At 44.4% G+C, this 25,721-nt stretch overlaps 1 protein-coding gene across 2 annotated transcripts in view; it reads right to left on the reverse strand.

Moving 5' to 3' along the window:
- Window positions 1-4,785: 4,785 nt before the first annotated feature.
- The window catches only part of LOC139411534 (spondin-1-like), a 124,344-nt gene continuing 103,408 nt past the window's right edge, over window positions 4,786-25,721 (reverse strand). The window contains exons 7-16 of one of the 2 annotated variants that reach the window (XM_071158008.1): window positions 24,465-24,529; window positions 14,355-14,556; window positions 12,289-12,429; window positions 11,190-11,265; window positions 10,280-10,462; window positions 8,582-8,752; window positions 7,944-8,111; window positions 7,525-7,689; window positions 6,301-6,594; window positions 4,786-5,989 (exon numbers count right to left, since the gene is read on the reverse strand). In XM_071158008.1, coding sequence (XP_071014109.1) covers window positions 5,826-5,989; window positions 6,301-6,594; window positions 7,525-7,689; window positions 7,944-8,111; window positions 8,582-8,752; window positions 10,280-10,462; window positions 11,190-11,265; window positions 12,289-12,429; window positions 14,355-14,556; window positions 24,465-24,529 — 1,629 coding nt within the window. In that variant the 3' untranslated portion in view covers window positions 4,786-5,825. Of the gene's footprint in view, window positions 5,990-6,300; window positions 6,595-7,524; window positions 7,690-7,943; window positions 8,112-8,581; window positions 8,753-10,279; window positions 10,463-11,189; window positions 11,266-12,288; window positions 12,430-14,354; window positions 14,578-24,464; window positions 24,530-25,721 lie in introns of both variants that reach the window. The other variant, XM_071158006.1, reaches the window with a different exon arrangement.

Below are 25,721 nucleotides of genomic sequence, written 5' to 3' on the forward strand. Positions count from 1 at the left end.
GTGAAAATATACTTAATTTTGAAAAGTAAAGTGTTTGTGTTTAGTGAGTCTGCCAGATCAGAGGCAGTAGTAATGACTAGAGATTATTCTCATGATAAGTGCATGAATTGGACCATTTTCCTCTCCTGCTAAGTATTCAAAATGTACTTTTGGGTGTCAGGGAAAATGTAAAAGTAAAAATACATAATTTTCTTTAGGAATGTAGTGGATTAAAAGTAAAAGTCGTCAAAAATGTGAATAGTAAAGTAAAGTACAGATACCAAAAGAACAAGGTACTTTACACCACTGCCATTACATGATGGAATTGCAGCTCAGTAGCTCTGTGCCAGTCTATAGACGTCGGCCCTGTTCTGCCATGCCACACATCACTCTTCATATGCAAAAATATGAATATGAACAGCAGTAGTCCGTACTCCCCACCATCACCTCCCCTCCCTATATGACTATATCACTGCCATGGAGCCCAATTGAGGTCTATACATTTGTGGAAAAGAGCTTCCGGAGGTCTGGTCTTCGTATTGATTTTTACTACCCTGGCTTATTGGTTTATGAAATGTTATATTTCCTCTGACTCCTTGTCCAGACGGATAGAGAGCCTGGCCAGAGAAGGAAGGAAGGAGCTGCAGTATTTCCCAATGCAGTTTGAAAATTGAAAATCAAGTTATTGTTTTTTTATTTTCCTTTTCTTTTTCTTTCCTCTTGCGGTCTGTCAGCAGTCTGTCAGCAGTCTGTCAGCGGTCTGTCAGCGGTCTGTCAGCGGTCTGTCAGCGGTCTGTCAGCGGTCTGTCAGCGGTCTGTCAGCGGTCTGTCAGCAGTCTGTCAGCAGTCTGTCAGCAGTCTGTCAGCGGTCTGTCAGCGGTCTGTCAGCAGTCTGTCAGCAGTCTGTCAGCGGTCTGTCAGCAGTCTGTCAGCAGTCTGTCAGCAGTCTGTCAGCAGTCTGTCAGCGAGTGGGCTGATTGTCCTGTGAGGCAAATCACAGGACAATTATCTCAGAGACACATCTCTCCTTTTAGACACACTAGACTGAGATGTGTATGTGGTTAACCCTTTCCATGCCCTGCTTCTGCAGCTCAAGCCATTCTGATCACTGCAGCTAAAAAGAGAATTCAGACACCCTTTAAATGAAAATGAAAGAAAATACACATTTGCCAAATGAGAGGGTGTAAGGTGCTTATACTGTAAAATACCTGTAATATTAGGTTTCCAGTCATTTGATATATTTGACCAGAGCTCATACAAGTACCCAATAAGAATAGCCATGTTTGGTCATAAATTAGTATTCACATTAATATTCACTGAAAGCATGTAACACTTGCATAATGCAATTGGCCAAATTGGAATTCCATTTCTTATCTACTAGGTTACGCTTTGTGTGGTAGTTAAATAAAACCATATCACAATGTGTTATCACAGCTCCTATATCAACAGTCATTGCTTTCAGCTCTAGGGCTTTTGGCATTTTCTGACTGACTCCATATCAGGAATTGTACAAGCTCGATATGTACAAGCAAGTTTTAAAACAAGGGGTTTATTTAGATTTGTTTTCGGAAAGACACTGAAAACAGATGCAGGACCAAAACACTTTATTGCCTGAATCTCAATGCGCACAATTACTTTTCAAATAACACCAAAAGACCCCGGGGAAGATATGTATTTCATATTAAATGTCTCATAATGAATGTTTTAGATTACTCTGGGATGATATATCACCATAAGTCATCAATTACAGTACAGCATCATGATGTTAGGGCAGATTTACTATTTTGTTTCTTCCAGCTCCATTTCCACATGACTGTTTCAGTCTCTACTGTTAATATAAATGTAAAACTATTCATGCCAACTTCACACTATGCACAGTCATTTTACATCGTAAGTCAATCAGAGTGATTTTCAATGCAGAGGAATGTATAGAGTCTCACCATACATTATGCAGTGCCATTGCAGCATAAAAGAGGATTTTCCTTCCTACTAGTGGCTTTATCAATGTTTATACCACAGAGCACTTCACATACCGAAGCAATACTTCTCATTGGACTCAAGGTTTTTCATCAGTCGACTTGAGATCTCACCAGCAGTAGCCTAAAGGCAGTCTGAGAGAGAGGTAGACATCACATCTATTTTGAGCCCACCTATCCTGCCTTGTTGCCAACAGGGAGAGAAGGTGGAGAGAAGCCAGCAAGCCAGCCCTCTGTCAGAGAAGAGACAGTTCATGTTGACAGATGCCTTGTGGGCACTCTGGAACACTCCCACACAGTCGACCACTGCACTGCCCCCAGTCTGTGTGTGTAAAGCTGTAGCACCGCCCTTATTTACTGTGGGCAACGTTTCAAATAGGCCCGCATTGGCGAGTCCTGGAGAGCTGCTTATGATCTGCTGTGAGTTGTTGCTGTGGCAACAGTGAATGCAAAAAACGAGGCCTGATGAGGTCCGGGGGCAGCGCTTTGAGGCGAGTCGCCGTGTGCTGCATTCTCACTCACTCACACACACATGCAAACACGCACGCACTCACACACCAACAGCATCACTCATCTGAGTACAAAGACGGCAAAAACGATCTTATGCAACTCTTTATATCACATCTCTCTTCTCCCATTTAGCCACTATCACCATGGATATTTAGTGTATATGTCAGCAAATATCACCTTGACAATTCATGTTGGAAGACTCCCAAAGCTGCAGTGTGAACCAAATGTGTGGTTGTTATGGCAATGGCATTGTGTATATCATTGTAAAGTGTGTTTGTGTTGCATTATTCACCTTTTCCCTCTGAATTCCACCACCCATAGGACACCATCATATCCCTCAGACTGTCAAAGGTTGATTTAAATCAGTCTGACTCATTTCTTCAAGATGGCTGCCAGTGCATGACATCTCTGTTCACTTATTTCCCCTCTCTTTACTTCTGCTTGGTTTAAGGGAAATACTACTTAATGGAGACACCAATTGAAACCAAAGCATGTTGCTTTAATGAGCAAAGCTGGCAACTAACTGTCCCTGATGTGTCACTGTGAATATCTTTAGAAGACAAGCTCAGACTATGAGCAACCTGGGTGCATTCAGCAAGGCACATCGTTGTGCAACTTTCAGATAGCATGTAGAAATATAGCCTCTCTGACATGTATAATAAGGAATCATGTCAGCTCTATTCATGACATTTATATCTACAGTGTTTCCTAATGTTTGGATACTGAGCATGGCCCTCGTGACTGTGTTTAGGGCCAAACGTTGACGGGACGAGGCACATGTCTCACTGTATGAGACTGATGTTGGATTTCCATACCTTTCTGACAGAGTGAAGTGGCCTAATATGTGGACTTTTACACACACTCAGCACTAATCACAGTGTTGCCTGAAGTCTAAAGAAATAAAACCCTCAACACCTCAAGGCTCAACACTAAATAGGTATCTTCTGCCACCGTCTGGTCAATGTGTGTATGTACTGCATCACCGGGAAGCGCACCCTTTTGCAGACCAGTGTTACAGTGCTGCTTATGCAGCTCCCTGCCTAGACACTCACATATCTCTGGTTATGGGTTGAGAAAAATGGGTCATGTTAGACTAGTATGCTGTTACAGTATTATGTATGACCAAAGTGTATTGAAATGGCACAGGCTTAGATGGGCACCTACTGGTTTACTGACTCTACCTGTCAAACATACTCTAGTAAACTGACTATCCTACCGATCCTCGACTTCGGCGATGTCATCTACAAAATAGCCTCCAACACTCTACTCAACAAATTGGATGCAGTCTATCACAGTGCCATCTGTTTTGTCACCAAAACCCACTGGCTCCAGGTCATCTACAAGTCTTTGCTAGGTAAAGCCCCGCCTTATCTCAGCTCACTGGTCACCATAGCAGCACCCACCCGTAGCACACGCTCCAGCATATATATCTCTCTGGTCACCCCCAAAGCCAATTCCTCATTTGGCCGCCTTTCCTTCCAGTTCTCTGCTGCCAATGACTGGAACGAACTGCAAAAATCACTGAAGCTGGAGACTCATATCTCCCTCACTAGCTTTAAGCACCAGCTGTCAGAGCAGCTCACAGATCACTGCACCTGTACACAGCCCACCTGTAAATAGCCCATCCAACTACCTCATCCCCATACTGTATTTATTTATTTATCTTGCTCCTTTGCACCCCAGTATCTCTACTTGCACATTCATCTTCTGCACATCTACCACTCCAATGTTTAATTGGTATATTGTAATTACTTCACCACCATGTCCTATTTATTGCACATTTATCTTCTGCACATCTACCACTCCAATGTTTAATTGGTATATTGTAATTACTTCACCGCCATGTCCTATTTATTGCACATTTATCTTCTGCACGTCTATCACTCCAATGTTTAATTGGTATATTTTAATTACTTCGCCACCATGGCCTATTTATTGCCTTACCTCCCTTATCTTACCTCATTTGCACACACTGTATATAGACTTTTTCTACTGTATTATTGACTGTTTGTTTATTCCATGTTTAACTCGGTGTTGTTATATGTGTTGAACTGCTTTGCTTTATCTTGGCCAGGTCGCAGTTGTAAATGAGAACTTGTTCTCAACCAGCCTACCTGGTTAAATAAATGTGAAATAAAAAAAATAAAAAATGAAAAGGAACTCACTTCTAATCAGCTTATCGTCTCCATCTAGTGGCCAAGAGTATGAAGTGCACTGGTTTACATATGGTATGTAAACCCTGGCATGAATATGGACCTCAACGTAATATAATACATTTACCTCAATATAAATGGTATTCAAAGAATAATAAACATCCGTATGACAATTTCTAACATTTACTTTTATTGTAAAGGTGATATATTCCAAAATATGAATATGTTAGAGGAGCAGAGAAAAAAGAGAAGTAAAAGACATGTAAAAAACATCTACACAAGACTTTGGTAAGACTCCTGGGTGATATTCCTATCAAAAAATCCACAGCAAAAAAATGACATAATGATCTTATAATAACAATGCACAAAATCATAGAGATTTCAGTTGCGGTGTGTCTACATGAACTGTAGTACAGCTGAGTAAAAAGTCTCATACAGGAGATTTCTTGATCCTAGAAACATTTTTTTTCTGAAGGATTATAAAATGCTGGAATGGCTGGGTAACTGTGCTTTAAGTTCTGGGATAATATACACTGCCAAAGAGGATACTACAGGATATAGCCTAACAGTACTATCGCTTATTAAATCAATTGGCGTTTTCAACATTATCATTATTCAAGAATATTATACCACAACAAGTTTACAGTAATCTTGCAGAAGAATCCTATATGTAACAGATCTAGTTAATTTACGAACAGAGGAAAATCAGTCAGGTTCATCAGAGGCTAGGCATTATTTTGGGAAGCCTAGATCCTCTCTCGAAATGGCTGTTTGTTTTAGGCTCGAGAAGAGACCAAGGGAATTCCTTCCTTCCTTCCTTGTAAAATAACACATGACCTTTGACCTTGAAGGATGGGTCATTTCAGAATTTGCTAAACTCTTTCCAAACTCTGACTAGAGGTGTATACAGAACCAGTGTACCTTCCCCAATCTAGAATCTTCAGACTCAGCCCTGGATTAAACCAAGAGAGATTAAGGTCCGTGCCAGTCCTAAACAGAGTGCATTGGATCATTGAGTGACACTATGCCACCTCACGCTCCGTCACATAACCAAGTTGCCCATAGGCACAGATCTAGGATCAGCTTACAATCCCCAAACCTAATCTGAACTGTCAGAGGGGAAAACAACTGAGCTCACACCAGTGTTTATGGGCAACCTCCACCCACTCCGTACCCATCCCATCCCGTCCCGCCCAACTTGGTCCATCTAGCAGGGGTGCACGTTACACGCTCGGATCTCCTTCCTGTCCTTGCAGCTGGGGAGCTGGGCGCTCTTAAGCCTCCTCTTGGCTGTCATGAGCCGCTCCTGAATCCCCCCGCCACACAGCTTGGTACAGTCCGTCCAGCTGGACCATGGCCTCATCTTACAGCCTGACCAGAGAGAAAGAGAGAGAGAAGGCATGGAGAAAGACATTTTATACATTTTCATGGAAATGTGTTCCTTGTTAAAGAATAGTAAAGATCATATTGAAGATAATGACTATCAAAACTGACTGTGATTTAGTTTTCTATGAGTACATTTACATGCACACTAATAATGCAATATTAAACTGATCATGGCAGTAGGTAGATTATACAATAGTCATGTAAACACATTACTCTGTTTATCTTTATCGGGGGAAGGTCAAAAGAAGTACGCATACGCTGATTCAAAAATCTGGTCAGAGTGGAGTCCCACCAACCTGGGTGTTCAGCGGTCGACGTGGTCTCCTCCCCCTGTCGCCCCCCCTGTTTGCTCCTCCTCTTCTCCCTCGCCTCCTTGCGTCGTTTCTTCTCGTCGCTGTTGACCTGTCCCTGGCCACCGCCGCGGTTACACTTCCTGATCTTACACTTCTTCCTCTGTACAGTCTCGGGACACGAGTCCCCTCCGAACTGAGGCTCCAGCTTCACCATGCGTGTCCTGATCATGTGACCTTTACCACAGGATTTGTTGCACTCAGACCACTCCGTCCACTCTGACACCATACAGTCTGTTGCTGTAGAGAGAGAGAGAGAGAGAAAGAGGGGGGGGGGGATAGAGAGAGGGATAGAGAGAGAGGGGGGATGAGAGATAATGAAGAGGGGGATAGGGTGGAGTAAGAAAGGTGAAGAATTAATATGGGAAGAAAGCTTGAAGATACACGTCATGACTTTGCATCAGTGTTCCTTGTTCTAAACATAACACAATATGAATCCCCTGGAAACAAATTCTCTGACTTATGTCCATAACGAGAACATTCTTACGAACTGCAAGGATGATTAGGGCTGGCCAGAATAATACGGCCAGCTTTATCCCCTCACTAAGACTGAAGGAAGACCAGTTAACAAGCTTTTTCACCCCAATACAATGACGTCTGCCAAAGTTAAAGCTGGTTATTTCTGACTTTTAATCCCATTCTTCACAATACAGCCCTTAAATTAGCTCCCTCATTTTCTAGGGAACAGGAGAAAGGAGAGGAGAAAGAGAGTATTTTCCTATGGTAATGTGTCTGCCAGTCTCGTACCTGACTAGAATATATATATAACCTATTAAGTCAGGCTTAAATGTGAGAGCACATGGGCACTTCTGGGTTCCAATGTTCCCTCTCATATAAACCTGCTAATACTCCACCAGGGTATTCTCATGATAACCCTATCTGGGAGAGTTTGGGCTGGAGATGAGACTATGGGCACCCCTAACGCAGATGACATAAAGATGTGTACACACTAACAAGCCAAGTGTGTTATAAGTGTGTTTGTGGCGTGTGTGTGCATGTGGATATGATAGAGAGTGTATTATAAGCAGATGGATGCTCGGTTGCACAATGAAGATAATAATCAGCATTATTATGAACTACACATGTGAAGTACTGTTTCAGTTGGTGTGTCCACACATGAAGAAAGTAGATTCACTCCAATGTGTGTGCGTGTGTGTGAATGTTCCTTACGACACTCTGGCAGCATACACTTCTCCACCTGCTCCAGGTCCTCTGTACACTCTCCCAGCTCCACAGGAGACTTGAGCATGCGCTGCCTCGTCCGCATGCCTTTCCCACACGTCACACTGCAGTCACTCCAGTCAGACCACGGAGACAGCATACAGGGGATGGTGTCTGTGCACACAGGACACACACAAAATCAGTGTCTATCCGATTTCATCTGGTTGGCATTTGTTGTGGTGTGTGAGTGATAGTGTGTGCGTACGTGTGTACAAGTGTTCATGTGTGTGTACAGATGAGCGTGTGTGTGCATGTGTGTTTGTTTGTATAAGCCTGCATATGCTTATCTGTGTGTGACTGTGTGTGTGTGTGTGTGTGTGTGTGCGGGAGTGTGTGTGCGGGAGTGTGTGTGTGTGTGTGTTACTCACGACACTCTGGCATCATGCACTTCTCCACCTCCAGCACCTCAGCCCCACAGATGGAGCCGTCCGGGGGAGGCATCTTCACCATGCGTTCCCTTCTCTTCATACCCAGCCCACAGGTGGCACTGCAGGAGTCCCACTCACCCCACTCTGTCACCAGACAACTGTTGGGTGCTAAAAAGAGGGGGGATCAGACAGTTAAGAGGGGAAAAGGCAGAGAGGGGGAAGGGAAGAGGAGGAGGGAATGAGAAAGGGAGAGGGAAGAGGAGGGAGGTGGGGGAGAGGAAGAGAGGGGGAGTGGGTGTGTTCAATGGGAGAGACAGAACTTAATCCACATATGTATTACTTTGTCCTGTAATCAGGCATAATTATACATCATCCTAATAGTTTTAACAGTACATTTGAATAATTTAGCAGATGCTCTTCCACTGAGAATTGATGCACACAATGAGCCTCATTTATCTACAGCCTAGAAATACATAGATTTGTTTATATGAAAAGCGCATGCACAGATTAATCAAACTTTTCCTATACCTCGGAAAATGTTTTTTTTTACCTGATTAAAAGAAAACTTTGCTAAATGCAGCAATGTTTGTGATAAATGACTTTGTGAACCATTGATTTCAGGGGTTAAAGCTACTCACTGCATTCCTCGTTCACAGTACACTTCTCGTTCTCCTCAGTAGGCAAGGTACACACAGAGCCATCGTCAGGGAACTGCTTGACGTAGCGTTCCCTGGACCGCAGGCCCATTCCACATGACATGCTGCACGGAGACCAGGTGATCCACTCTGACATCGTGCAGGTGGATCCTTCTGAGAGGTCGGGGGCAAAGTGCAGAAGGTCACAGTCAGTTATGGCATTTGAGTTGCATTCAGGATTTTAATGTCCTTACAGTGTTAGTAGTCACATCACACTTTATATAATCAACCAGTGTATGATGCATCTACATCATGGGACCTCCTGTTAGTCTCATTTATCATAGCAAGACAATAGGAGACTATGAGCATCTATGTCAGCTCATGGCCATTAGAAGAGCTTGTACCAGTACACCTGTACCCAAAGTGCTACCCAAAGAGAAAACAATCAAATATGAACTGTGCATTTATTGACACATGGGGAGCAGGGAGACTTTACTTCTTCTTGGACACACCAACAGTGCGACCACGTACACCTGCACCCAAAGTGTTACCCAAGAGCTTTGAAAATGCATAAGCTGTACACATTTATGCAACAGACATGTTTCTCCTCATTAATAACAACCCCCTGCTGTTGTTGCATTATGTTCAGGTGGGAGGGAGGGAGGATAAGAGCCGTTCTGGGTGAGACTCACATGGATTTATATCTAAACCCTCCCTCTCCAGACTGAAAGACTCATTAAACTCTGCTCTATAAAGAAGCTCATCATTAATAAGATGAGCAAATCATCAATGAATCATTAATAATAAGCAAATCATGAATAAGAGCCCAGAGTAAGAGCCCGCGTGTGTGTGTGTGTGTGTGTGTGTGTGTGTGTACACGCACATGCACACAAACACAGAATGATGCATACACACACATGGGCTCTTACACACACACACACACACACACACACACACACACACACACACACACACACACACACACACACACACACACACATTTTATTATTCATTAGTCTTTCATTGCAAGCAGCAAAGACGTGATGCCCCCTGTGTGTATTCTCATAACTTGTTATGTGTCTTTTAATAAAGCCTTAGTATCCACTGTGGCCTCCCGGCAGCTTTAGCCCATTACACATTTTATAGGCTTGTCTCAGAAACACAGTGTCCCTCTCACCTCTATGCTGCTACAACTTTATTGTCTGAGCTACAAACGAGCTGGGGGCTTTATCGATGACCCAACACCAATAAAGACCTGCAGTAAACCAGATTTGATCTTTCCCTGTTTTCTTTGCAAACCAGATTTTACCTTCCCCTGTTTTCTTTGCAATAACCTATGAAATGCTAACAAAGATGACGTCCACAATAATAAAGCTTCTAGAGGGACTTGAGGGTCGGATGTTGAAGTTTGTTTTTAGATGGGTGTTTGTACACCAAGACAGCAACAAGAAATACACATTTCCAGATTGTATCCTAGATTGTACTGTAGTATATCTGTTCATGTCAATATACATTTGTGTAACGGGGGTGGTTCGGTGAACCACGTTCACGTGTTGAGTAACATTGCCTGAGACGAAGACTTGCATTAGCAGCCTGAGCTAATATATCGGCTTTAGCTCAGGAGGCAAACACAGTCTTGTAAACCTTTGTTCGAAACCCCGCCATGTCTCATGAGCTGCCTAGTACATCCAACATACTGACCCTCGTCGCTGCAGCCGGGCCCCATGCAGGGCTCAAAGTCCTGGGTGTGAGGACAGGGTACACTGAGGTCCAGCTGGGCCTTCAGCATCCTCTGTCTCATCCTCTTGCCCTTGTCACAGGTGGCTGAGCTGCAGGCTGACCAGGGAGACCAGTTGGAGTAGATGCATGTCTCTGGAGTGTCGTCTGGAGGAAGGGAAAGTGGGAACGTGAGAGACAGTGAGAGAGAGAGAGGGAGGGGGAGAAAGGGTGGCAGAGGAGTGGAGGGTTTTGAGAGAGAGATAGAGAGAGAGAGAGAGAGGGGGAGAAAGGGTGGCAGATGAGTGGAGAGTTTAGAGAGAGAGAGAGAGAGAGAGAGAGAGAGAGAGAGAGAGGAGAAATACATTCATCAAGTGAAGGGCATAAACACAAATGTTCAAAGTCATAACTAGTTATGTGTTTCCTCAGGTGTGTGTTGAGTGCCTAAGCCCCTCCTCACTAAGTGATGTGCTATTGAAACACTGATCTGACTCAAATCAATTTAAACATGTATGTCCCTGGGACATGTTCAGGTGCGACAATTCACTTGGAAGAATCTCAACTGCAGCCTTATTGATTTATTGAAAATGCCACTACTGATCAAATCTGCTTATGATTCCATCTGTGCAGCTTTCCCATGAGAGAGAGAGAAAGAAAAGGCAACATGGAGGACGATTATGCTGAGCTGGGTTAACTCATTCTACTGTTTCTCAAGCTCTGGTTCTAATCTCCCACGCCTGGAGATGGGCAGAGAGAGAGAGAGAGAGAGAGAGAGAGAGAGAGAGATGCCTTTCTCCTCTCTCTTGCTTATCGCTCCTCTGTTACAACCTTTGTTGGCAGAGTTGGGGAGATACAGGGACACAGAGGGGAGAGAGAGATAAAGAGAGACACAGACCTTCCTCTTTCTCCTCCTGGGCGATATCAGCCACAATGTCATCCACGTTATCAGGCACGACGTTGCACTGCTCTCCCTGCGGACAGACAAACACAGGCCTGCGTTGTGGAATACATACCACTCTGTTGTGATAAGATCCTCCGTTTGCCTCTGGCGGCTATCAGACAAAGAAGGGGGTAAACAGGGAGGTCAGCTGATGCATCCTCTCACCTTTGCTGGAGCTCACAGATACACACACACGTTGTCGCTATCTAGCTAGCGTATTTAGTTATCTGTCTTTCTAGCGAACGGGGAGGTGATATGGGGACATGCTGGTAATGGCATTCAGCTGTCATAACAATAGAGGTCCGCTTAGGGCAAGTGACAAACGATCAGAGTGATAGGGTGTGTGTGTGGGGCTGGGGGCGTTGTTGTGTGTGTGCGCGATTGTGCGCGCACGTGTGTGCTTGTACCTGCACGCTTCAGTGTGTGAGGATCAATAGATTGACAAAGGCTATAATAGAGTAGATGGAGAGATTCCAGTTGAGTCTGCCAGGCTGGATGCTGTGTAAATGCTATAGTCCACTGACATTTACATCACTGTTCAACAGCTGTTCTCTTCAAACTGCACCTATACAACTAACATCTATATCTACAGCTGTATTGACTCACAACGTCTTCAGTTAGACACTGGAACAATGCAGAGGGAGTTAAAATAAAGCTACTTTCTTCTGACTGAAAAAGATGTATCTTCCTCTCAGTGTCTGAAGCTTTAAAGTTGACATTTCTAGTTCAATACACCAATATGTTCCATTGTCCTGTTTGTTTACCTTCTCATTTCGAGTCGTATACCGAAACAACGTTATGAACACAGGCGCATAATCAAATGTTTGTAACCGCTTCGAGATCTTAGAGCCAACCTCAAACATGCCTTGATGCGCATGAAATCAGGTTGTGTTGGTGACAGCTGGAGGGAAAGAACAAGAGGAGTGTGAGACAGAAAGAGGATGGAAATAGGAAGTGAAGTGAGCAAAGAAAGAGGATCGAGGCAACAAAAGGGGGAGAGATATAGCAGCCAAAGGAACGGAAGAAATGGAGAGAGATGATTGGATGAACAGACCTTTCGGGCGATGCGCTCCACTACTACCCTGGCCACGGGGGTGATGGCGCCCCCCTCAGGGTCGTAGAAGGGGCTCTGGGGGTGGTCCAGGCTAGTCAGGGGGCGGATCTTCTCCTGAGGGACTGTGGGCTTGTTGGGAGACTGGAGGTCAGAACACACACACACACACACACACACACACACACACACACACACACACACACACACACACACCCACAAATGAAGAGTCAACATAGATACATGACTGTCTTTTCATGTCAATATGTGTTCCATTGTAGTATTGATGAACAGTGTCATGATATCAGTGATAAAATATGTATTTGCAGATAACCTTGAAAGGTTGCAATAGGTCTCTTCATGTGCACTATGGAGGTATACAACACATCTATAATATAGTCTCGTCCCAGCACAAAAAAACATACGTCCTCCTAAGACTGGCAAACCTAGATTATACAAGTCACAAAGCCACATCCACTAAAACAACATGAATCCATATATCTTGGTCAGGGACACTGTGAGTTATGGGGTTATGTGGTGAAACTGTTGTTATTAGTCTGCAGCAAACGTCTGCTAGCAGGGGGCTAACACAGCAAACACAGCCACAGGGCTTCTGAAGGCACAACACTGTAAAACAAGCCATCCACTAGTCTGAACATAAAGGGTTGACATGTAACTTTGTATAGTGCTATTGTGTTATGGTGATCAACATCTTCCACACCTTTAAACTTCTGATATGTTATGTGTCAGGCATAACCCTCCATTACAATGTACAGGATGTGGTTGCTACATCACTACATACATCCTACTGTTTCACACCAGTGGAGAGCAGAGTCACACAGTGAGAGAGAACACCACAGGAGGTTACCAGGAGCTGTTTTAACAACTCCAAACGTCAACTTCAGGCTTCCTGAAACAACAGAGACCACTAAAATATATAGACACCGTTCAACAATAAAACACTCTACAACCTCATTTCATAACTCTTGACCGGTTCTTGCACAACCTGTTCTTTCTTCCACCCAAGTACACTGTGAATATGTCTCCAGGTATTTCATATGAGTAAGGTCATTGGTGGGGCGAGCCAAATCAAACAGGGGAGTAACAGTTCAACAGGTTCGTCTGTGAACTCCCAGGGATCAGCCAAAGGTCTGTCTGTGAGCTCACACAGCACAGTCATAACCTCTCCTCAACCAGTCTGCCCATACTGAAAAATAATATATTGACATATATACAGTGTACAAAACATTAGGAACACCTGCTCTTCCATGACAGACTGACCAGGTGAAAGCTATAATACCTTATTGATGTCACTTGTTAAATCCACTTCAATCCGTGTAGATGAAGGGGAGGAGACAGGTTAAAGAAGGATTTTTAAACCTTGAGACAATTGAGACATGGATTGTGTATGTGTCCCATTCAGAAGGAGAATGGGCAAGACTAAATATTGAAGTGCTTTTGAACGGGGTATGGTAGTAGGTGCCAGGGGCTTGTGGAGTCCATGCCCCAATGAATTGATGCAGTTCTGAGGGGAAAAGGGGGTGAAACTCAATATTAGAAAGCTGTTCCTGATGTTTTATACACTCAGTGTATTGCAATATTATTTTTGACAATATCTTAATATAATTTTTGTGCTAGTCGGCTGTACCTGCACCAAAATTCCAGTATTTCTCAGTCATAGCTTGTTCTCAATCTTCTTTTTAAATAGTGAACTAATTTGTTTTCAGCACTTTTATTTCCATGACTGATCGAAAGTCGTTTTCTCATGGCTCTCTCTTGTCCCTCTGCAGCAGACGTATGTTTGGAACATTGCATTGCAGTATTGAAAAGTAAGACATATAGATTCATGAGAATCGCAATAGATATCATATCGGCACCTAAGTATCATGATAATATGGTATCGTGAGGTCCCTGGCAACTCCCAGCCCTATAAGAAGTGTGATTTTATACAGTAGGTGGTGTGAGTGATGTCTGGGGCTTGCGCTCCAGGGTTATGGTTAGAATCACTGTGGTAGAGATAGTGTGAATATTAGAGCGTGTAGTTGTGACATTTTGAGGAGGTCATTGACCTCATAGGTGACCCCGTTGTCGGTGCCTGCATCCCAGGGGATCATATCCTGGACAACCCTCTGGGCCCAACCACACTCCTTGGTGCAAAGGTCCTCTGCAGACAGCCCCACGTTCCAGTCAGGGCTGGGCCCCAGCATGGTGAGGAAGGACATCAGGTGACGGGTACGGTCCACTGAGAACTCAGCTGACGGGGCAGCACGACTGGAGGACAGAGAGAAGGGACTATTTTGAAGAAAGTCACAATTGTAATAACTGTGATAAGTGATGTTTTACCTACCTTTAGTTGATCAATGCACTGATTGCAAGTCACTCTGGATAAGGGTGCCTGTTAAATGACTAAATATGAAAAGTAGAATAGAGAAGAGAGAGAGTGTAGAGCGAGCGAAAGCGAGAGAGAGAGAGAGAGAGAGAGAGAGAGAGAGAGAACAGAAATACTGACTGAAGTCCCTAAAAAGCATGAAAAAGAGATAGAGGGATAGCAAGGAAAGGGAGATGAAGAACGAGGAAAGGATGAGAGCAGGGGTACTTAAGTCGACAGAGATGTAGAGAAGTTTCTTTGCTGCCTCAGGCATGCCCTGCACATTCAGCTCACCCCCTACAACAGTTCAACACAGAGCCGCCAGCCAGAGGTAAAGAGTAATAAACACCCCTAAACACTTTACTGGTGGCAGAGTGCCATGGATATGTGTGTGTGTGTGTGTGTGTGAGTGCGTGTGTTTGTGTGTGCAACAGATAATGTGATGAGCGATCACACACACACCCAAAGAAAAGTGTTCACAGCACAATAATGCACATGGCAGCACAAATGTCTGTTCAGAAATCCTTTTTCCTAGTACCAAACCACAGCATTTCTAATGAACGTTTATCAGGGGTTGATAGATACCTCCCACCCTCCTACACCCTATCCCTCCTGCCACCCTGTCAATTACAAGTCGGCTTTGTGTTGGGTCCAATGTGGCTGTCAGAGATAAACCTAAGGCCTCCGAGACTGGCTGAGCTGAGCAAAGGGACGCAGTGACACGCGGTGAGGGGGAAGAGGGGACGGCTGGCAGCCTGCTGTGTGTTCCCAGAGGATTAGAGCTCTTACACAGCCTTAGAGGTGATTATTACTGTGTATGGGAGGACAAGCCAGGACTGGATAGGACAGGGCTGGACAGAACTGGACAGGACAGGGCTGAGGTGTGTGTGGTGATAGAACATCTGATGGATTTACTGGCAGATGAAGAACAGAACAGTGACAGGAGAATAGCAGAAGGGATAATTGTTTCAGCTGACAATTGAGCTTCCGTACAGTCTTAGAAGGTGCTATATAGAACCATAAAATATATCATAACGCCTTTCATTGAGGGCCTAGTTATACCCTAACACAGTGGTGTCAGAAAACTCCTGGTTTACAGGCCACATAAGGCTTGCAAGTCACATTATGTTGGCTTGAAAAGTGATGTGCAATTCCTATTGGAATCCAGCCAAAGTTAGGATATCTAACAAGTGGAATTTTTTATCACCAGCAATCTGCTTTGAGAATGACTGCCATGGTAGGGAAGATAGAAAACTGATACTACCTCAGTGATCTAAACTGGAACAACCAGCTCTGTAATGGGTGCAATAAGTCAAATTATTAACAAATTGGTTTAGTTTACAAAAATGAATGTTATTTATCTTTGTGTAGCATAACATGTATCAACCAATCAATGTCTATGCAAAAACACATTCAAACAAACAATTATGAAAATCACCATGCAATACAGCATGCTGGGAAATATGATACACTCTATGGTTCTATATAGAACCCTTCTTGCCTTCCAAAGAATAAAAAAAACTTTCTTCCAAAACCATTTTTTTTTAGGATGTTAAAGGTTCTAGGTAGAACCCTTTGGCTTACAAATAACCCCTTTCTTCCTAAAAGTGTTATTCAGATCAAAACAGTTCTTGGTAGAACCCTATCCCCTTGCAAAGAACCATTTTGGAATACTTTTTTTGAGGAGTGCAGAGAGTGAGACATTGATGCAGCTACTCTAGCTATAATACTATAATCAAGAATTCCCAGAATATACTTTCAAATGTTTATCCTTTAATCTGTTCAAGTTTAAGTACAGTGAACATCACTGTCCATCACCTATTGGGACAGTTGGATAGATATCATGTAATGGGTATACAGTATATCTGATTAGACTCTCTCTCTACTTCCCTTTTTTCCGACTCCCTCCCTCCCTCCCTCCCTCCCTCCCTCCCTCCCTCCCTCCATCCCACCACATCCTCAGCAAACACGCTGTCTCTGAGTGACAAAGACAAACCCTTTAGCTCATTAAGGGCTGCGTTTTCATTGACAACCCCTTATTTCCCTGTTTCTGTCTGTCTGTCTGTCTGTCTGTCTGCACAGTGCTAATCAGCTGGAAGCCTCAGAGAGCTGGGGTAGTCCTGCTGTCTTTAGAAAGGGTCTGATGAGATGTATAGAGTGCTTTAAAAAGACGATGGACTCACTACTGGACATCATGGAGGTAACTGTAGCTGTCACAGGCACAGCCATTTCTGTTCTGAGAGAGAGAGAGGGGTGTGTGTGATTGGGAGGGGGTCAGGTAGAGCAGAACAAAGAGAGGAAGATGGAGAGAAAGAGAGGGGTGTAGGCTGTCTTCTGTGGGGACCGTCTGAGTACATAAGACTCTGAAGAGTGTGTGCGCATGCTTGCCTTCATGTCCGCACGTGTGTTTGAGAGAGGGAGGCCTCTGTACTGTGACAGTGTCGGAGAACACCGCCCAGCGACGGAGATTCCCACAGCAGATTGCTCTGTCTGGGTCACTAGCACATTGTGTGACACATTGTTGTTGTGTGTGTGTGTGTCAAATGAAATGTTATTTGTCACATACACAGTTGGCAGCAGGTATAAAAGGTGCAGGTGAAATACTTGCGTGCTGGCCCCTCAACATGGCATTACAATATCAAACAATATTCATCAGAGGTCAATGAAAACTAACAAGTCATTAGAGGAATGTAATATGCATAGTAATAAGACTGATATCTACACAATAGGATATACAGTATTCATGATTAATGTGCTATGTCAAGTATGACTGTGTTACAAATATAAAGTGGATAGTGTCTTGGTCGCACAGTTGAATAAATAGTATATTATAGAACAGCTGTGTTAACTGTGTGTGTGTGTGTGTGTGCGCATGTGAGTGTGCATGTGCGTGTGTGCTTGTGTGTAAGGGTTTATGTCTGGAGAGTCAATGCAGATAAGGTGCAGATATTCTCTGAGGTGAAAATAGTCTCTAAGGTGCAGGTGTGTGAGTGTCTGTGCCTGTGTGTGTGTCTCTTCACAGTTCCCGCTGTTTCATAAGGTGTATTTTTATCTTTAAAATATATCTTATAGCTTGCATCAGTTTCCTAATGTGGAATAGAGTTTCATGTAGTCATGGCTCTATGTAGTACTGTGTGCCTCCCATAGTCTGTTCTGGACATGGGGATTGTGAAGAGCCCCCTGGTGGCATGTCTTGTGGGGTATGCATGTGTGTCTGAGCTGTGTGCTAGTAGTTTAAACAGACAGCTCGGTGCATTCAGCTTGTCAACACTTCTTACAAAAACAAATAGTGTGGAAGCCAATCTCTCTACTTTGAGCCATGAGATTGACATGCATGTTATTAATGTTAGCTCTCCGTGTACATTTAAGGGCCATCCTTGCTGCCCTGTTCTGAGCCAATTGTAATTTTCAAAGATCCCTCTTTGTGGCACCTGACCATACGAGTGTGTGTGTGCATGTGTGTGTGTGCGTGGATGCGTACATGCGTGTCGACAGCTGAAAGGTGTATACGTGAGATAGAGATATTCCCAGAGAAACATTGAAGCGGATTATGTCAGGTTATCTAGAAGTGCAGGTAGACCAGTGGGACTGAGAGGGAAACCAGATGAAACCAGACATCCTCTCAAACGTGGTTTACCTATGAAGGACAGAGAGACAGACACAGACCTTAAACTCAAAGTGGAGTCTCCAGTTCACTGTGTCAAGTGTTTCAATCCAGCCGGGGAGGGCAAAAGCAAACATGTCATTTAAAAGGACATTTTGAAAACGACAGGCAGGGAGAATGATGTGTTTACACGTCAATAAAACACGGCCTGAGGGAAGGAGGAGGAACGTGAACACAACACAAAGGAACATTGATTCCTTCCAAGTCCAGCCCGGCTAATCCCCTGGCGTGTATGCAAATGAGGCAGGGGGTAATTTCCTCAATGCGCCGCAGCATTTTTAATTAGGCGAGCTTCCCTCAACGATAGGTCCAGGAACCCTCGTAACCTTGGTGTGGCGGCGTGGAGCGGTTGGTTGGTTGGAGACGGCTCTGGTGGAATTCTATTCCTCTCTCTCTTACTTTCTCTTCCTCCCTCTCTCTCTCTGACCACATCTCCTTCTCTGTTGCTCTCTCTCTGTGTCCATCTTTCCCTTATTTGGCTATTTTCTCTCTCTCTCGCCCTCTCCTTTTAACATGTTATGAGTCATATCTGCACCTCCCTCGCTCCCTCTCCACCCTCCTCTGACTCTCTCTCCCTTTCCTTTGCTCCAGCCACCACATCTCTCTCAAGATGACCACTTTAGTTCGAAATCAGTACAAGTGATCACTAGAAAGGAAGATGGATAGAGAGACAGACAGGTAAAAACGTGGTTACATAAACACAGTGTATTCATTAATGTTCTAGTCCCATGATGAAAGTTCTTCCAAACCCCTCTTAACCCAACACTGATCCCAGATATCCCTGAACCTGAAGCTCCATCTCTAACGATCTGCCTTGGATCCTTCAGATGTAATAAAGAGCTGGTTGTCTAACCACTGATAATTCATCAACGTCTATTTCTCTCTCTCTCTCTCTCTCTCTCTCTCTCTCTCTCTCTCTCTCTCTCTCTCTCTCTTGCTCTCTCTCTCTCTCTCTCTCTGTTTTCTCCCCCTTTCTCTTCTTGAAAGGCAGGGTAGGAGGGTTTGTTAATTGGCAGGCAGCTGTGTAGTACAGATCAGCCTGATGTCTTGATACACAGGAGCCTGCAGGAGGCCATTAACCTTGATGGAGAAAAACCCCTCCAGGAGATCTATCAATCATCATCAAAACACACACCCTCTTAACCCACACACATACGTACACATGTACACACAAGTGCAGTAACATAAGCCCCCTTCACTAATTCACACGCACACACACACACACACACACACACACACACACACACACACACACACACACACACACACACACACACACACACACACACACACACACACACACACACACACACACACACACACACACACACACACACACACACACACACACACACTTGATGAATCACATGTACAAACACGTACAAACAACATTTATAAACACATTCAAAAACATATACGAAGTACTATGTACTAAGAAAAATGCAATCCCAACAGACTAATTTTAAAGAATAAAAAGAAACATCCTTCAACTGCAGGAGCAATGAACCATTTCTGCACCCTACTTTCAAGGAAGAAAACCTCATGTACAAACAGAATGTGTACATTTCCACATCACACTTCAATCAAGAACCTCCACCTCCTCCTCTCCTCTTCCCCTCCTCTCATCCTCCCTTTCCTACCACCCATCCCCTAAACCAGTTGATTTGATTTCCTCTGCATTTACACAGCCACTTTATGATACAATTAATTTGCTGGCATATAAACAAGATAGTGAGCTAATTACCCTCTGTGTATTTGATTGGCTCTGTCCCCAGCTGTGGTTGCCTATGGAAGCTCTCTTTGGAGTCTCACACTCAGATCCTATGTGAGAGTGTTTTTTACATTGAGGATGCTTTTCTCTCTGTGCTACCTGTGCTAACTAGCTCCTTGTTTTTCTCCTAAATAAGAGATGAAATTAAGGTTTATGCATGTAGGAGTCTAAAGGAAGCCTAGTCACGCTGATCAACTTGGTGCAGGTGGAGATGAGCTAGCAGATTCAGGCCATGTGCTTTTGAGTGGCTCCAAGGCACCTCATTTGTGTGCATATAGAAAGGACAGAGAAGAAGAAGGGTGGGGGTCGCATATAGAAAGGAGAGAGAAGAAGAAGGGAGAGGGTGGCATATAGAAAGGACAGAGAAGAAGAAGGGTGGGGGTGGCATATAGAAAGGAGAGAGAAGAAGAAGGGAGAGGGTTGCATATATAAAGGGGAGAGAAGAAGAAGAGTGCAGGTGGCATATAGAAAGGAGAGAGAAGAAGAAGGGTGGCATATAGAAAGGAGAGAGAAGAAGAAGGTGAGGGTGGCATATAGAAAGGAGAGAGAAGAAGAAAGGTTGCATATAGAAAGGAGGGAGAAGAAGAAGGGTGAGGGTGGCATATAGAAAGGAGAGAGAAGAAGAAGGTGAGGGTGGCATATAGAAAGGAGAGAAAAGAAGAAGGTGAGGGTGGCATATAGAAAGGAGAGAGAAGAAGAAGGTGAGGGTGGCATATAGAAAGGAGAGAGAAGAAGAAGGGTGGGGGTCGCATATAGAAAGGAGAGAGAAGAAGAAGGGTGAGGGTGGCATATAGAAAGGACAGAGAAGAAGAAGGGTGGGGGTGGCATGCAGAAAGGAGAGAGAAGAAGAATGGCAAGGGTTGCATATATAAAGGAGAGAGAAGAAGAAGGGTGCAGGTGGCATATAGAAAGGAGAGTGAAGAAGAAGGGTGGCATATAGAAAGGAGAGAGAAGAAGAAGGGTGGCATATAGAAAGGAGAGAGAAGAAGAAGGGTGGCATATAAAAAGGAGAGAGAAGAAGAAGGGTTGCATATAGAAAGGAGGGAGAAGAAGAAGGTAAGGGTGGCATATAGAAAGGAGAGAGAAGAAGAAGGTGAGGGTGGCATATAGAAAGGAGAGAGAAGAAGAAGGTGAGGGTGGCATATAGAAAGGAGAGAGAAGAAGAAGGTGAGGGTGGCATATAGAAAGGACAGAGAAGAAGAAGGGTGAGGGTGGCATATAGAAATGAGAGAGAAGAAGAAGGGTGAGGGTAGCATTTAGAAAGGACAGAGCAGAAGGGTGCAGGTGGCATATAGAAAGGAGAGAGAAGAAGAAGGGTGAGGGTGGCATATAGTAAGGAGAGAGAAGAAGAAGGTGAGGGTGGCATATAGAAAGGAGGGAGAAGAAAGGGGGTGAGGGTGGCATATAGAAAGGAGAGAGAAGAAGAAGGGTGAGGGTGGCATATAGAAAGGAGAGAGAAGAAGAAGGTGAGGGTGGCATATAACAAGGAGAGAGAAGAAGAAGGTGAGGGTGGCATATAAAAAGGAGAGAGAAGAAGAAGGTGAGGGTGGCATATAGAAATGAGAGAGAAGAAGAAGGTGAGGGTGGCATATAGAAAGGAGAGAGAAGAAGAAGGGTTGCATATAGAAAGGAGGGAGAAGAAGAAGGGTGAGGGTGGCATATAGAAAGGAGAGAGAAGAAGAAGGTGAGGGTGGCATATAGAAAGGAGAGAGAAGAAGAAGGTGAGGGTGGCATATAGAAAGGAGAGAGAAGAAGAAGTTGAGGGTGGCATATAGAAAGGAGGGAGAAGAAGAAGGGTGAGGGTGGCATATAGAAAGGACAGAGAAGAAGAAGGGTGAGGGTGGCATATAGAAAGGAGAGAGAAGAAGAAGGTGAGGGTGGCATATAGAAAGGAGAGAGAAGAAGAAGGGTGGGGGTCGCATATAGAAAGGAGAGAGAAGAAGAAGGGTGAGGGTGGCATATAGAAAGGACAGAGAATCAGAAGGGTGGGGGTGGCATATAGACAGGAGAGAGAAGAAGAAGGGCAAGGGTTGCAAATATAAAGGAGAGAGAAGAAGAAGGGTGCAGGTGGCATATAGAAAGGAGAGAGAAGAAGAAGGGTGGCATATAGAAAGGAGAGAGAAGAAGAAGGGTGGCATATAGAAAGGAGAGAGAAGAAGAAGGTGAGGGTGGCATATAGAAAGGAGAGAGAAGAAGAAGGGTGGCATATAGAAAGGAGAGAGAAGAAGAAGGTGAGGGTGGCATATAGAAAGGAGAGAGAAGAAGAAGGTGAGGGTGGCATATAGAAAGGACAGAGAAGAAGAAGGGTGAGGGTGGCATATAGAAATGAGAGAGAAGAAGAAGGGTGAAGGTAGCATTTAGAAAGGACAGAGCAGAAGGGTGCAGGTGGCATATAGAAAGGAGAGAGAAGAAGAAGGGTGAGGGTGGCATATAGTAAGGAGAGAGAAGAAGAAGGTGAGGGTGGCATATAGAAAGGAGGGAGAAGAAAGGGGGTGAGGGTGGCATATAGAAAGGAGAGAGAAGAAGAAGGGTGAGGGTGGCATATAGAAAGGAGAGAGAAGAAGAAGGTGAGGGTGGCATATAACAAGGAGAGAGAAGAAGAAGGTGAGGGTGGCATATAAAAAGGAGAGAGAAGAAGAAGGTGAGGGTGGCATATAGAAATGAGAGAGAAGAAGAAGGTGAGGGTGGCATATAGAAAGGAGAGAGAAGAAGAAGGGTTGCATATAGAAAGGAGGGAGAAGAAGAAGGGTGAGGGTGGCATATAGAAAGGAGAGAGAAGAAGAAGGTGAGGGTGGCATATAGAAAGGAGAGAGAAGAAGAAGGTGAGGGTGGCATATAGAAAGGAGAGAGAAGAAGAAGTTGAGGGTGGCATATAGAAAGGAGGGAGAAGAAGAATGGTGAGGGTGGCATATAGAAAGGACAGAGAAGAAGAAGGGTGAGGGTGGCATATAGAAAGGAGAGAGAAGAAGAAGGTGAGGGTGGCATATAGAAAGGAGAGAGAAGAAGAAGGGTGGGGGTCGCATATAGAAAGGAGAGAGAAGAAGAAGGGTGAGGGTGGCATATAGAAAGGACAGAGAATCAGAAGGGTGGGGGTGGCATATAGAAAGGAGAGAGAAGAAGAAGGGCAAGGGTTGCAAATATAAAGGAGAGAGAAGAAGAAGGGTGCAGGTGGCATATAGAAAGGAGAGAGAAGAAGAAGGGTGGCATATAGAAAGGAGAGAGAAGAAGAAGGGTGGCATATAGAAAGGAGAGAGAAGAAGAAGGTGAGGGTGGCATATAGAAAGGAGAGAGAAGAAGAAGGGTGGCATATAGAAAGGAGAGAGAAGAAGAAGGGTGGCATATAGAAAGGAGAGAGACGAAGAAGGTGAGGGTGGCATATAGAAAGGACAGAGAAGAAGTAGGGCAAGGGTTGCATATATAAAGGAGAGAGAAGAAGAAGGGTGCATGTGGCATATATAAAGGAGAGAGAAGAAGAAGGGTGCAGGTGGCATATAGAAAGGAGAGAGAAGAAGAAGAGTGGCATATAGAAAGGAGAGAGAAGAAGAAGGGTTGCATATAGAAAGGAGGGAGAAGAAGAAGGGTGAGGGTGGTATATAGAAAGAACAGAGAAGAAGAAGGGTGAGGGTGGCATATAGAAAGGAGAGAGAAGAAGAAGGGTGAGGGTGGCATATAGAAAGGAGGGAGAAGAAGAAGGCTGAGGGTGGCATATAGTAAGGAGAGAGAAGAAGAAGGTGAGGGTGGCATATAGAAAGGAGGGAGAAGAAAGGGGGTGAGGGTGGCATATAGAAAGGAGAGAGAAGAAGAAGGGTGAGGGTGGCATATAGAAAGGAGAGAGAAGAAGAATGGTGGCATATAAAAAGGAGAGAGAAGAATAAGGGTGAGGGTGGCATATAGAAAGGAGAGAGAAGAATAAGGGTGAGGGTGGCATATAAAAAGGAGAGAGAAGAATAAGGGTGAGGGTGGCATATAGAAAGGAGGGAGAAGAATAAGGGTGAGGGTGGCATATAGAAAGGAGAGAGAGGAAGAAGGGTGAGGGTGGCATATAGAAAGGAGAGAGAGGAAGAAGGGTGAGGGTGGCATATAGAAAGGAGAGAGAGGAAGAAGGGTGAGGGTGGCATATAGAAAGGAGAGAGAGGAAGAAGGGTGAGGGTGGCATATAGAAAGGAGAGAGAGGAAGAAGGGTGAGGGTGGCATATAGAAAGGAGAGAGAGGAAGAAGGGTGAGGGTGGCATATAGAAAGGAGAGAGAGGAAGGAAAAAGGATGTTGCTGCAGAATTGGTCAGTCACTCAGGAGAAAGTGTGAGTGAGTTAGTCAGAGAGAAAGAGTGAGAGAAACAGAGAGAGATGATAGAGGAGGTTACTGCTGGACTACTCACACATTCAAGGGTTGCCAGGCAGGCCACTGCGCCTTCATTTTGATGACTGTCAGGACATCATCACCCTGAGAGAGAGAGAGAGAGAGAGAGAGAGAGAGAGAGAGAGAGAGAGAGAGAGAGAGAGAGAGAGAGAGAGAGAGAGAGAGAGAGAGAGAGAGAGAGAAAATATATATATTTGCTCAACAAATGCACTTGTCATCTGACAGATAGAGGCTCAGCCATATTCACCACATTACTCTTCCAGATGAGTGGAGAGAACGGATGAAGACAGATAGAGGCTCAGCCATATTCACCACATTACTCTTCCAGGAGAGGGGAGAGAACGGATGAAGACAGATAGAGGCTCAGCCATATTCACCACATTACTCTTCCAGATGAGGGGAGAGAACGGATGAAGACAGATAGAGGCTCAGCCATATTCACCACATTACTCTTCCAGGAGAGGGGCGAGAACGGATGAAGACAGATAGAGGCTCAGCCATATTCACCACATTACTCTTCCAGATGAGGGGAGAGAACGGATGAAGACAGATAGAGGCTCAGCCATATTCACCACATTACTCTTCCAGATGAGTGGAGAGAACGGATGAAGACAGATAGAGGCTCAGCCATATTCACCACATTACTCTTCCAGGAGAGGGGAGAGAACGGATAAAGACAGATAGAGGCTCAGCCATATTCACCACATTACTCTTCCAGGAGAGGGGAGAGAACGGATGAAGATCAGTTTATTTCCCCCCCTTCCACCTCTTCCCATTTTCTCTCTGAGACAAAGAAGTGATGAATACAGCGTGCGTCACTTCAGATGGAGCGCCGGCATCACCACTTCATAAAACCTGCATAAATATTTAATCAGTAGCTCTGGACACCGCAGGGCTCTCTGTGTCACTGCCTGAGCAAGAGGGAATGTCTCTGCGCTGGTCCCAGATCCGACAAAACACTCAAAGCACAGAGCAGGATTTAACCCCAGACTGAACTCAGACCTGAGAAAGACACAGCTCCCTCGACATCCAGTCACAACAAAGAATAAACCTTGAGAGTTATGGGAAAATGTTTCATCGACGTTAGTTTTGCCTTTCCACTAGATTGGTTTGTGAAATAATAGTTATTCTGTCCATCACATAGAAATGTGGTGTGGACATGAAAATATTATATCAAATGGGTTTAATGTTCAATAGTAAACATATCTCTGGGATAACAGCATTATACATATTAAATGCTCTGGCCCATTCCCTGTGGAAACCATATTTCTTAAGA

The sequence above is a fragment of the Oncorhynchus clarkii genome, chromosome 6 (genome assembly GCF_045791955.1).
Source record: "Oncorhynchus clarkii lewisi isolate Uvic-CL-2024 chromosome 6, UVic_Ocla_1.0, whole genome shotgun sequence".
In the NCBI taxonomy this organism is placed as follows: domain Eukaryota; kingdom Metazoa; phylum Chordata; class Actinopteri; order Salmoniformes; family Salmonidae; genus Oncorhynchus; species Oncorhynchus clarkii.